Source organism: Aedes aegypti, chromosome 2 (genome assembly GCF_002204515.2).
Source record: "Aedes aegypti strain LVP_AGWG chromosome 2, AaegL5.0 Primary Assembly, whole genome shotgun sequence".
Classification (NCBI taxonomy): Eukaryota; Metazoa; Arthropoda; class Insecta; order Diptera; family Culicidae; genus Aedes; species Aedes aegypti.
In genome coordinates this window covers 132150631-132164486 of record NC_035108.1, presented here as the reverse complement: position 1 = coordinate 132164486, position 13856 = coordinate 132150631, and the positions used below count along the sequence as shown (strand labels likewise).

Below are 13856 nucleotides of genomic sequence, written 5' to 3'. Positions count from 1 at the left end.
GATAAATGTACAACTCGTGCTGAAAAAATCATCATTTTGCAACTTGTATCATAAATAACTATTTTTCAGTGTAGAAAATGTGTTTTTATTTTTTCAATTTTTTTTCTCTAAAACGTCAGGAAATTTCACGACAGTCCCCCATACAACATTTTTTGTAGGTCTTATCGTTTTCGAGTTATACGGGTTTATAAAAAAAGTAAAAAAAAAACTTTGACCCTTTCCAAATGTTAGTCTAGATCGATTTTGAAAAAACAAAGTATGTAAAGTATTTTAGTTTCACATAATCTTCATACCCAGAAAGTTTCATTGAATTCTGAATGGGTACTGCCAATCCCTTTGTCGAGTTGTCGTGAAATCCGTCTTCGGCAATGTTTTTTTTGTTTTGTTTTTTGACGTTGGATAATGTCTTACGGCAACATACTGGGGTACAATTTCGAAAAAAGAAAATAGCTCGCGTCACGAAAAGTGGTTAGATTTTGACTGTTAATAACATACTAACGCCCATATAGATTATCGAGATTCTTGCTCCAACCGATCGGAAATCTTTCTACGAATCGACTCCAATAATGAAAACTATTGATTTTCATGACTAAACTATTGATAAATGGGTAAATATCGAGGCCTGTCTTATTTTCCATAGAGAAGCACATTTTTTATTGCTGTTATAAGGTTTTGACGTTTTGATGTTCACATGTACCGTAATATCGGGTGAAATTGATCATGTTTCATGTTTTATCTTGTGTGTTTTCAATAATGTTGAAAATGCCAAACAACTGAATACAGAAAAACAAGAACGACGGTCGGGAACTTTGGCTCATGTGCCAAAATTTTCTAACAAATGTGTTTTCGTGCTAAAAATCTTCCCGTAAAATAAAAAAATCGGGGAATCCCATTTCGGAGTGATATTGATCACTTGTCAATGCGATTATTGTTATTTTTTGAAACGACTCTACATAATGAATTTGAGCTCCCTGAATCTGAATATGCTTGTAAAATGCTTAAACTTTCAGGTTGATACCATGATCAAAATTGACATGCAACAAATAGTGTAAAAATTGATTACATTTTAAGCAGTACAAATCTTTCATAAGTTCGTGACGGTCTCAAACCAGGAAATAAAAGAAGCTAACGTTATCCAACGTCAACAAGGCGGTGATCGCTCGAAAATTCTCACAATCTAGCTTGTCGCCTTTCTTGTAGATGGGGCATATTACCCCTTCCTTCCACTCCTCCGGTAGCTGTTCTGTTCAGATTGCGCCTACCGGCCGATGCAGACAAATGGCCAGCTTTATTGTTCTTGAACTGGTGAATGGCATCCTTAACCTGCCTCAAAGTGGGGGCTGGTTGGTATCCATATCCATCGCTGCAATAATGACGAAGCCATTTCCTCCGTTGTCCCATCCTTCATTGCCTGTGCTCTCAGCACCATTCATGTGCTCGTCGAAGTGCTGCTTCCACCTTTCAATCACCTCACGCTCGTCCGTCAAAATACTCCCATCTTTATCCCTGCACATCTCGGCTCGCGGCACGTAGACGTTGCGGGATGCGTAGAGCTTCTGATAGAACTTCCGTGTTTCTTCAGATCGACATAGCTGTTCCATCTCCTCGCACTCCGTCTCCTTCAGGAGGCGTTTTTTCTCCCGAAAGAGGCGGGCCTGCTGTTGCCGTTTCCATCTATAACGTTCCACGTTCTGTCGAGTCCCTTGCTGCAGCATGACATGGTTTTGTCTGTCAGCAAGGTACCTTCACAGTCATTGCATATGACGGAAGATGGCGCTGTTTTTCTCTCTGATTTCTTTGTCCGGATGCTCTCGCATTCTTGTACCGCTCTCTATTATGCCGGGTACCTGACATTAGCTTACTGTCAATTCACTGCTTTCCGTAACCTTGTTATTGTCCGTTGCTGTGGATCGATCGTTCTTCAGCAAAGAGTGGCGCCGGCGGTGAATCACCCGACCCGATGCTATCCAAGCAGTTGTCAAAATTGTTCTTGCCAACCCCGAAGGAAAACAAATCCCACGACGAAAGTATTTCTGAAACCGTTTTCTCGATGAGGATCGGACAGGTGTCGCAGTCGGTCTTGTGATTGCGGTTCTCAGGGGTCTCAATGACCCATTACCGAAACGTTAGCGTTATCCAAGAGCTTTCATGCTGCACATTTTATGCATGATGTTTTACGGGCTTACAACGCCTACAGTTCCTGGTAGGATCTTGAAACCAGTCGAATATAATATGCTCCGGTGTCTCCTCAACATCTGAACAAGCCGGAGTCTTTGCGTTCCCGAATTTCTTCAGATTTTGTTGTAACCACCCGTGACTTGACCAGAACTGCGACAGTTAAAAGTAAATTTCCCCGTGTTTATTAGACGTACAAACCGACTCATTAAAACTGAAGCGTGGGTTCAACTTCCCTTCTTCGAGTTATTCCAATCCGGCTGCCACTCAGTCATTGTGTCCAGCGTGTTCCTCACATTTTTAGTGTTCTTATGCTGGTATAAGCTGATACTCGCAGGAAGAATAACACAGATCGGAATCATCCCAGAGATGACGCATACGGCGTCCGACGACATGGTGTGGTAGACAAATGCTTGCTACCCGTATAGTCAAGAGCCGCATTGTACTTGCCAGCCTATCTTGATTCTGCTTGTTTGTCAATGCTGTACCCCAAACCGGAACGTTCGCCAAAATACTTCATACTGCTCTTAGCTCTACATATTAACTATATTAACTGCCTTCGTCATGGCTGTTAAACTAAACCGGTCGTCGACCATTCCGCTGAGGTACTTCAGAGAACGCTTCGATAAGATGACGACCTCAAACCGCTGAATCAATTTGTAGTTGCTGCTGATGTTGGTCATTGCCTTGAGTCAACTGCGTGGTGAAGTGTGGTGCTTTCTTCGAAGGATTGATAACTCTCAGTGTGGACCGATGATTCACAACACGCAGTCTGCGACTTTACATAGAAGGCTCTAAAGCAGATGTAGCACTCAGATAGAGATTACTCATGCTAGCTGAAGCTGAAAACCTCACTCTGTCTGTCTGGTAACGAAAGAAGAAGATTGTAGACACCATTTAAGTTGTGCTATTTCGTATACATATTGAGTTGAAATTTGTGGGCTTCATAGCCGTGCGGTTAGCGGCGTCAGCCGTTTAAGCGTATTATGACACGAAGCGTGGGTTCGATTCCCACTCCAGTCGGTGGAAAATTTTCGTCAAACGAAAAATTCATCACTGGACTACTGGGTGTTCTGTGTTGTCCGTTGTCTAATGTTCGTTATTGTTCAGTCTGTGCAGCCTTTGGCTGAAGACGGTGTAAATTGTCTTTTAAGATACATCGAAGCCTCAGCTCAAATTTTCAAGAGCACAAATCTTCCTACAACATCACTGCCTACAATGAGCGGAAGGCATTTTGAGACGCAGTGTACTACAAATCAGTTGAAATCTTCCGTATTCTATTAAGGTCACCAACGTCAATGTTAGCTACACATTCATATCTAGTAGTTGGTTCCGTAGCATGTATAATATTGAAAAGAACGTTTGGTAAAACTGGTCTGAAAATATATAATTCTCAACATCACGTTGACGAATAAAACAGTACATAGTGGAAAAGCACCATCAATTGTTCTCCGGGTCGGATTTAAGCCAGTTGAATTTTAACCTGGTCATAAATAACAGACACGGTGGTCTCGGCGTTTTTTTTGCTGTCCTTTTGTAAAACCAGCCTTAATCTAGCAAACTGCGCAACGGATACGACGCGGTGAAGGATGAGCTAACTCGAAACCCTCCATTCTCGTGTCGGAAGCCAAGCAGCAGACACTTTCCGGCGAGTCAGAACACAAAGCTGGCATCCACGAGAAAGTAACATTACAGATAGACAGACGTAACACAGGAGGAAATTTCCTTCGACCACTCAGTTAACGATCATTTCAAATTTGCTATATTTTAAAGTGAAATACACACATATTTTTTTCTTTTTGATCAACGTTTCACACTATAGCTAAACCTTAATTTACGTAATGGGTCGGGGGTACATAAAAAGAATTTTAGGTATATGGAACTTTTGTTACGAGATTGAATGTATTTGCATATGACCAGTAATCTCTAAACCAACAAGCTTTACTCTCAATGCTTGTTTGTTTATCTTCAAGAAATTACTGGTCAAGTTTATTATTAGATTCCGAGATTTCATAGAACATATATGATTGAGGGCCGATTTCTTCATCACCGCTTAGGGCTTAAAGATAAATCAATAATATGGGTAAACGTGGTCCACGGCTTAAGCGAAGGTCAAGAAATCGGCCCTAAGTCTGTTTGAGTATAATACTTATTGATTGATAGAATGATTTCAATAGTAACCTGGAAACCTTAAACTTGAATTAACAAAGTTGTTTGAGCCCATATGAGTGAAAACCTTGTTGATTTATCTTCAAGAGATATCTGATCGAGTTTGTTGATTTGAAGTCCTGAACTCGAGGGAGTACTTAGATAACCCAAGATAGCCGGTGGACACAAATTTGTTAGAATATATTTGCTTTAGTATGTTTAGGTATGAACCTTATTCATTAACCTCCGAAAGATCTTCGATTGCGTAATATTGCGTACATGGAATTTCGTTAATAGAACTCACGTAAATATAATTTATGTAAATGGAGATTGAAGTGCATTGTCATTTGCAGGTCTTGTTGTTCAAAACAGCTAACCAGAGCATGATAGTGTGAACTGGGGATGTTACAAGTGTTACGTCTGTTGGCCCGTGGTAACACTTTCCATTCATTTGTCGTCCGACTTTTGTTTGCACGTTGCACCCGGGATAAATGGTTGGAGACAATAGTGACCGACCGAACTTTCTACCAGCTAGCCAACTCCGGAATAAACGACAGCAATATTTTAACAAACGGACCCCATTTCTATCCTAGCGCGATGGTATCTGTGCTCCCTTCCGAAACGCTTTCTACCTCTAAAGGTGGATGAAGCTGATGTCATGCTGGGCACGAGAGAGCTACTTATCATGATATTTTTTCTTAAAAATTCATTACCCCTTCCAGCAGGGTTGATTGTGGGGATTGGAATGTCGAAGGAAGTCCGTTTTATAATAATGATATCATATTTTGAAATTGTGAATCGTAACAAAATATATTTCGCTACAAAATTTATATTTCAATCGTATTTTTGATTGTACCAACCCCTATTGGCGTTTAGTCGTTTGGCATAATGCAGTTTAGCACAGGGTTATTTATTATAAAGTCGATTGACATAATGTTTATCTGGCTTAATAACGTTTAATAACTGTGTGATATAATCAGAGGCGCGTCCACGTTCGAATCCATGGGTAGGAGAAACGTTGGCAAATATTAAGGTGAAGATAAATCGAAGCCAAACCTCAAATTTTCAAGAGCACGAATCTGGAGAACCAAACACTCGCTGGTGATGACCAATCGATTAAGTTTTCAGCTCAAACGGGTGTTCGGTTCTCCAGATTTGTGCTCTTGAAAATTTGAGGTTTGGCTTCGATTCATCTTCACCTTAAATGCACAGTGAAACCAAGAAAATTTTTAACCTGATGGATTCCTAAATTGAAAATTGTAAGTAGAATATAGTAAGTAATGAGCTCAAACGCAAAGGATGCCAGTCGTTATCACAAGACTAAGTAAGCTTTCCTTCTTTACAGGGATGGTCCCTTAAAAATGGATATTAAAGACCTGTTGCCTGAAAAAGAGACTTAAAAGGAATCAAATAGAGGCCGTAAAGAGACCATACAGAAAGCAAGAAAACAAAACGAAACCTAATACTAGCCATGGAATAAAAATTTGGTTCTTGATACCATCAGAGCAGATATTTCTCTAAGATCAAAGACTTTGTTTTGAGAATTCCTCGTGATATTACGAGAAGTATTACTGCTCGTAAGTTTTTCGTGTTAATTCATGATCTTCTCTAGGAATTTCATCAGAAATCATCAGGTATGTTCAGATACTACTTCGAAAATTTCTAAAGGTATACATTAAGCTATTATTTCCCAAGAAATTTCTCCACGAATATTCCTAGGGAATTCCTCCAAGAATTTTGCTTGAGATAACTCAAGAATTCAGCCTGAATTCCCCCAAGAAGTACCATAGAAATGAGGTTTCTCCAAAGATTATTTTGAAAATCATAAAAATTCCTCCAAAAATTCTTTGAGACATTTTTCAAAAAAGTCCTAATTTGTCCAAGATTGTATCCAGTGATTCATCCATACATTTCTCTGGGACATCCTCCAAGATTCCAGGTGAGAACATATTTTGAAATTCAATCAATAACTTCTCCAGAAATGCCTTCTGGAATTTCTAGGGATTTCCTATGAAATTGTCTTTCAGAATTTATATAAGAATACAACTAGAAAATTATCTGAAAATACCTTCAGCAATTGCTCCAGAGATTCTTACTAAAATTTCTACAGAAATTTCTCCACTAATTCTATGAGATTTTCTAAAGTAAGGCTTGAATGTTTTTTTTTTCAAGATTTTTTTTTCCAGGAATGTCTCCAGGGAATTGCCAAATGTTTCTGAAACATAAATCCGTGAGGTATTTCTGAAGAGTATTCTAAAGTAACCTCTTATAAAACTTGTGAAACTTTTAAATCCTTAATGAACAAGTACCTCTGAAAAACCACCTGGACTTTCAGAAATTCATAGATAATTTTCTGAGATAGTAAAAAAATTTTTTAAAATAAATTGCGCAGGAATGATTGAAGGAATTATTGGGAAAATTGCTGTAGTATAACTGGTGTAAGAACTTTTTAGAATTTAGAAGATTGCATGGGAATATTTGGAGAAACATTTTGAGAAATATTTGAAATAACTGCAGGGGTAATGTTTGGATTGAATGCTGGAGAATACTTAGATGAAATGCTGGAGAAATTTCTACAAAAAAAAAGATTTGTTCAAATAATCCTTCAAGGAATTCTGGAGTCCCTGGGAGGAAACGTGAATGAATTCTTGTAAGAATCCTCGTGAATAGGCGGAGGAACTCTTTCAGGGTTGCTTAAACAAACCCTTAAGTTATTTTTGCAAAAAAAACTCTGAAATGATTCTTTGAGGATTTCCTCGGGAGCAATTCTGTGGAAATCTTTGGAAGGTCTCCTTTAGTAACAACAAGAGAGTTTGGTTGAAAAATATCTGGAGCAAATTCTAGAAGTTTTTGAAAAAAAATAAGATACCTGAGGAAATTATTGAAGGCAGTAGCATAGGAATCATGGATTTCCTGGAAAAAAAAATCTGGAGACATTCTGCTAAGCATACTTTGAGAAATCGCTGGAAGTATTTTTGGGAGAATTGGCAGAGAAATCTCTAGAAAAATTTCAGGAGAGATCCCACTAGGAGACCCCTTTTCCTCAAGGAATATGAGACGATATTCTTGAGGAGCCTGTTGAACCCAATACAGTCTCTGAAGGTTTCTATGGAGCCTGTACAATCTTGCAAGCAGACTAAGGAAAATATTTTGATTAAAACAGAGACTTTATTGACCTTTTAGAGACTTTTTAAATTCTTGCATTGAAATAGAGAAATTTCTACGACGATTCTGATCAGTCATGAAATTCTTGTCACTCTGAGAGTTCAAAAAATTGTCAAGAAATTCAGCAGTGCTTTGATAACACGGTGCGACAGGTCTTAGATTAATCTATAGCTTCTTTAAAAGATCCTTAAAGAATCTTCTGATAATTCTCAATGAATGTTTCAAAAACTTTTCATAAATTGCTTCCAAGAATGCTTACGGAAATTTGTCCCAGAACATATAAGACGATTTTTTAACAAATAAAGTTAGTCGTTGCAGTCAGAAATGCCAGAAATTGCTCCATTTGTTTTTTTTTTCTACTGATTGAATAAGTTTCTTATAACTATACTTACTCTTAGTTTCCAAAATGTTCAGTATAGATATTCTCAACCGCTCTTCAGACGAGCCAGAATATTTTGGGGTTCGCGCACAAACCATATCACGCTTCACAAGGAATGAGAAACCATTCTCCATAAGAATAAGTACAACATTGATCGAGTTCATATGCATATTGAAAAGATGATGAACAGTTTAATTTATTGTTGAAGCTTTCTGTGGATCTTGTTTTTGTTAAATCGTTAAAGTTTTTTCTGTGCGTAATATATGTCCTACCTGTCCTACCCACTTCCCGCGCCACTGGACATAAAGGTGATTTTGTACAAAGGCCATTTGGGAGAATGCAAAATTCACAAAGCTCACACTAAAACAAAATTAATAAAGATCTTTGGAAAGATTGTTTAGCAATTTATAAATTTATACATTTCAGTAAACTGAAGACTAAATCTTAAAAAACAGGCATCGCTTAAAAATAGGTAATGTTCACGAATAGAATGTCAGCAGCAATTATCAAGATTGATTGTAACAACACACACTTGACTCACGTGAATTACATCAGAACAGAAAAAAATTGCAAAAATGGAATCTTTTAATACTTCCGAAACTCAATAATATTCCCGCATAAACCAAAATCTCTTTACGATGCGACGGATTCTAATAAATTGGTCAGATGAAGTTAAGTATTTTGGATTCATGCTAGATAAAAATTTAATCACACTGATAGCATTCAGGCCAAATGTCACAAATATGTAAAATGAATGTATCCACTTATTAACAGAAATCAAAGCTTTGTCTTAAGAACATCTTCAAACGAATTTTCAGGACAGTCATGTTGTGTGCTGTACCAATATGCACTAGCTGTTGTAATACCAGGGAGAAAACTCTGCAGAGGGTTCAAAGTAAAATTTTGAAAATGATTTTCAAGCACCCTTCCTGATATAGAACTAATGAGTTATCCATGAAATTCATGACAAATGACCATTATGTCAATCGACCTTATGCCAAACGACTTTATGCCCAATATGCGTCCATTTTATGGTGTAAAATCTCTCATCATGTTTTTTCGCATGCATCTCTCTACTTTACATGATGTCCATCAGTGAACGCAACCTGCTATAACTCGTCCACATCGCTGTGGTCACCGTGTTCGCAGAGTTGTGGCATCGGAATCTCTACCCGGAACATAACCACGACGCCGGGTTGCCAGAGGCTCAGCACGGTCAGGCTCTGCGAGAACCACAAGTGCAACCGACAGGACAATAACTACTACAGTGGCATCGTTAATGATTACGAGGACGGTGAAGCGCTGACGGTGGTGGGAAGTGGCCGCGATATCAGTGACAGCAGCAAAAAGTACAACCACGAGGGCCGTTATCCTGTTGCTAATAGTTTGCTACTGCTGAGCGAGCCGGAACATCGCAGGAGGGTGAGTTTTGTCCCTGAGCTAGCTTTGCACCATGTCCGTAAATAATGCCGTGTATGTGTGTTGGTGGATTGGATGGTCCAAGGGGATAATTACCTTTCCTTGAGAGAATGCACGTAATTATCTAATGATTTTTCTTTGTCTCCAACGAGCGAGAACATGAGTACACGCCACCGCATTATAAATCGGGACAACACTGGAGCAAAGGCATGTAGCAGTAGCGACGACATTTAATCTTACCATGTTCTTTTTTCTTATCTGCTTCTCTGAACTACAGAAAGGACATCAGTGCCGAAGCATTCAGCGAACTTCCTCCTCTCGGCTGCGGTTGGGACCATGCGTCTCCCGGAAGTTGTACCGGCCGAAGAGCTGCGGCCACTGTCAGGATACAAATATGTGCTGTGTGCCTTCAATTACTACAACCATTCAGGTGAGTGCTTTTTCACATTTTTTTGAATTCTGTCTGTCACCACAAACTCATTGGGTATGTCATCATGAAAATAAGTGCATTGATAACACTGCGGAACCCGTTTTTATCTCAAACATCAAAATACCGCTATTTACTTAATTAATGGTTGCTGAATCAATTGCCGTTTGCAAAAAAAATACCAGTACGTCTAGTTTTTGAGATATTGGCTGTTAAAATGCAAAATTTGCGTATTCCAGCCAACTTGCATGCAAGTTTGCTAGCTTGTGTATAATTTTATTTGCTTAGTTTACAACAGAATTCAAACTTTATGTGTACAATAATACTTATCAGAAAAGTTCATAATACTATCGAGGATCAAAAGTTATTTTTTGGTGTTTTAGATAAGTATTGTCTAAGAGAAACAAAGAGTTTTATATGGAAACTGCAAGCATGTTGAAAAATCGATTTAATCTCAATTTTATCTTGCAATTTCAACCTATATCTAAAATAAAAGTTGAAGTCCAATTTTGCATGTTTGCTGAATTGGATCTCAACAAATTTGATAAACCGTACTTTAAATTTCATGTAAAGGGCTTGTTTATATATTTCATAACGCTAAAAATGACCATTTTGGACACTCACCCACCCCCTTGTGAAGCTTTTTGTATTGATCTTCTTCTTTCTAGCGTAACGTCCCAACTGGGACAAAGCCTGCTTCTCAGATTAGTGTTCTTATGAGCACTTCCACAGTTATTAACAGAGAGCTTCCTTTGCCGATTGACCATTTTTTTGCATGTGTATATCGTGTGGCAGGTACGAAGATACTCTATGCCCTGGGAATCGAGAAAATTTCCTTTACGAAAAGATCCTCGACCAGCGGGATTCGAACCCACGACCCTCAGCATGGTCATTAGTGTGGGACAAAATTTAGATTCTCGCTCCAGTCCACTTTTTGGATTGCATTTAGGTCCCATAACAACTGTGCAAAATTTCAGCTCGATTGGAGAAACTATATTTTAGCGCCAGCCGTTCAAAGTTTGTATGGGATTTACTATGGAAAAACTTACTTTTGCAAAGAAAAATCGCCAGAGGTCGCCCATTGACCTCTATAAAAATTCTAAACACTTACCTCGATAGGTATTTTTACGATGAAGAATATTGCCGAAGACCGCGAAACAATCCGACACTTGTGAAAAAAGTTATTCAATGAAAACCTATTGGCAAGGCGTCGTTGATTAACAAGTAAAGGAATAACAATAATAACAAAATCGGGCAAAATTCCAGAATAGTCTATGCTTAATAACTTCTTTCACAAGCATCGGATTGCTTTGCGGTCTTCAGCAATGTTGTTCATCATAGGAATACCTATCATGATATGTGTTCAGAATTTTTATAGAGATCAATGGGCAACCCCTGGCGATTTTTCTTTGCAAAAGTAAGTTTTCCCATAGTAAATCCCATACAAACTTTGAACGGCTGGCGCTAATATATAGTTTCTTCGATCGAGCTGAAAATTTGCACAGTTGTTATGGGCCCTAAATGCAATCGAAAAAGTGGACTGGAGCGAGAATCTAAATTTTTCATATAACCGTGTCCCAGGCTAATGGTCATGCTGAATAGCTACGCGTTTACCGCTATGGCTATCTGGGCCCCCTTGTATTGATATTTTTCTGTTTTTGTACGAGCCGTAACACCGCAAGGACACCCACCCACCCCCTCCAGCGTTATGAAATTTGTGAATGAGCCCAAACATCAATTCAACCAGTGTTTTATTCAACTTTGGTGACCTGTAGCTAAAAATTGTGGCGTGCAGGGACGTTTCTAAAAACAACATCAGATTCAGCGGCTCCAAATCTATTAGAAAGAAACACATAATTTAATTCTTGAGACACGCAAAAATGTCATTTTTGTTACGCTGTGTAATTCTGCCTTTTTTCAACCGTTCAAGAATACGATTGATTTAGCCGTTTTCCCGATGGCGGTAAATTTTTACAGGTCGGTCAGATGCCGAAGTCATAACGGTGATTCCGATGAAGGAAGGCTTCTGGTTCACAAGTTCCCCGATGATCCATCAACGGTTCAACGTGACGTTCGTTCTACATGACCAATCATCATCATAAAGTAGAATTAGCCTTTTCCGATCATGGCTCAATGTCCTCTGAACTTTCCGGCATTTCCATAGCATCGGATACATGATCTGCATTATCGCTTGTATAGTAAAGTCTGCGAGTCTGTGGCAGTCAAACACCACACCAAATACTAAACTGCGGTGAGTTTTGGGCAGACGTGCCCTAATTTACAGCAATACTTCCAGAAGCATCCATGACCCGACAGGACCTGCATCAATTGGAAGTTCCGTGTTTTCTATCCACACACGTCGACGGGTTTGAGATATGTCATTCCTTTCTCCGCACGGTCTTGCTCCTGAATTGATTCGGTAAAATTTTCGCAAGTTTCAGTTGTTTCTTTTGCTGGTTGCACTTTCTAGTTCACGCCATGATGATGTAAATGGAGATAATTTTCGCACTCGCGCACTATTATCAGTCGGGACACTGTTCAGCTTCTCACGGTTCTGCTTAATTTACAGCGCCGCATCCCAGACAGAAACTTCATTCCGCTGTATCGACCATGAATCACTGTCTAGCAAATATCTCGTACTGCTTCTCCTACCGTCAAAGTTTGGCATAATTCTCGCTATTGCGTTCATTGCCTTTGAAGTTCAGGTGCTTCGTGATGAGCTATCTGCAGCTTGACTCCGCCACGTATATGGCAACCCCTATCCCACCTAATAGATTTGACAGTAGCCAAGTCTAGATTGCCTGTAAACAAGAGTGACGTCATGTTCCAAGTTTGACAGGTCTCCTGCTCAATTGGAATGCGGATTTGTTTGGAATTTACAGTTCGCCGCTGTTCCAATTTTGACATTGACTCCACTCTTATTTAAATCCACTCTGGCCAAGTCAATTGAGTACCGTGTAACCTCGTTGGTTTGACCAGATTTAATCTGAACACTTTATAATTTGTACCCCGCAGATTTGCACATCGTTCAGATTAAAAATGGTTCAAACGTCATTTAGCTCATGAAACGGCAATGTTATGGATTTTACTCAGGTGGCGCAGATCATTGATGCGTGCCACTAGTTCTCTCTTTTATTATCCCGCTGTTCTTATGCAGCGCAAATAGTGACGTCACTATTTGCGCTGCATAAGAACAGCGAGAGAGTAAACAGAGAACTAGTAGCACGTATTTATGATCTGCGCCACCTGAGTAAAATCCATAACATTGATGGAACGGAGTAAAGTAGAATGGAACGCTGTGAAACGGAACGCAGAATCAAAACAAAACAGTGGATGAGGTTTCCAGACACACGTTTCTAGGGTGACTAGATATTCAAATTAAAAATGAACCCTAATGGTTTTGCATGAGGTACTGTTCAAATTAACGAGGGAGTACGGTATCCACATTGAAATGCATTTGAGTGAGGTGGTGGCGGTCACGCTATCTCTGAACCAGATGTTTATTAAAATCGAATGTACATCAGATTTTTTTCTCACTAGAGTTCAGTATTTGGGTTATATTTTTATGATCAGTAGGCTTTAAAATATTCCATCGGTAAAATTTTGTTTTTTTTTTCAATTTTTTAGCTATTTTTCATACTAAAACCCATGAAAATCACGTTATTTGACGCATTTCAGCTCATACAAAATGTATGGAAAAAAAAAATCCCCGATAGAATATTTAAAACTTTCCAATTATGAAAATATAGACCAAATACTAATACTTATAGACTAGTGGACTCCACTCATCCAGTTCTCGAATGCATGTAGGTATTATTTGCTTCACTGACATTTCAATTTCTACTGAGCAATTCTCGCTGAAACCAGGCCGCCATCGGCACCCATCGTTAGAATTCCAATTTTATGTCACTGATCGCTTGTTTTCGATAAAACTTAAGGGTGGTCCTTTCTGTTTTCTCAAATTGGTGGACCCCTCGTACGCCAGCTAGCTGAACAGTTTGCGAAAAAGCCCATTTTTGGATAAATCTTGGGTATTTCTTCACGGGATATGTCTCATATTTCGCTTGCAAACTAAGTGGCATCGTATAAAGAAAGGATATAGCTTTCATTTAAACTTGAAAAAATGTTGGCGGCCATTTTGAA

At 38.9% G+C, this 13856-nt stretch overlaps 1 protein-coding gene across 4 annotated transcripts in view; it reads left to right on the top strand.

Moving 5' to 3' along the window:
* Nucleotides 1-13856, top strand: part of LOC5566834 — a 310372-nt gene that overhangs the window by 254171 nt on the left and 42345 nt on the right. For all 4 annotated transcript variants that reach the window (XM_021842417.1, XM_021842416.1, XM_021842415.1 and 1 more), the window contains 2 exons: nucleotides 8964-9289; nucleotides 9564-9716. In XM_021842417.1, coding sequence (XP_021698109.1) covers nucleotides 8964-9289; nucleotides 9564-9716 — 479 coding nt within the window. The remainder of the gene's footprint in view (nucleotides 1-8963; nucleotides 9290-9563; nucleotides 9717-13856) is intronic.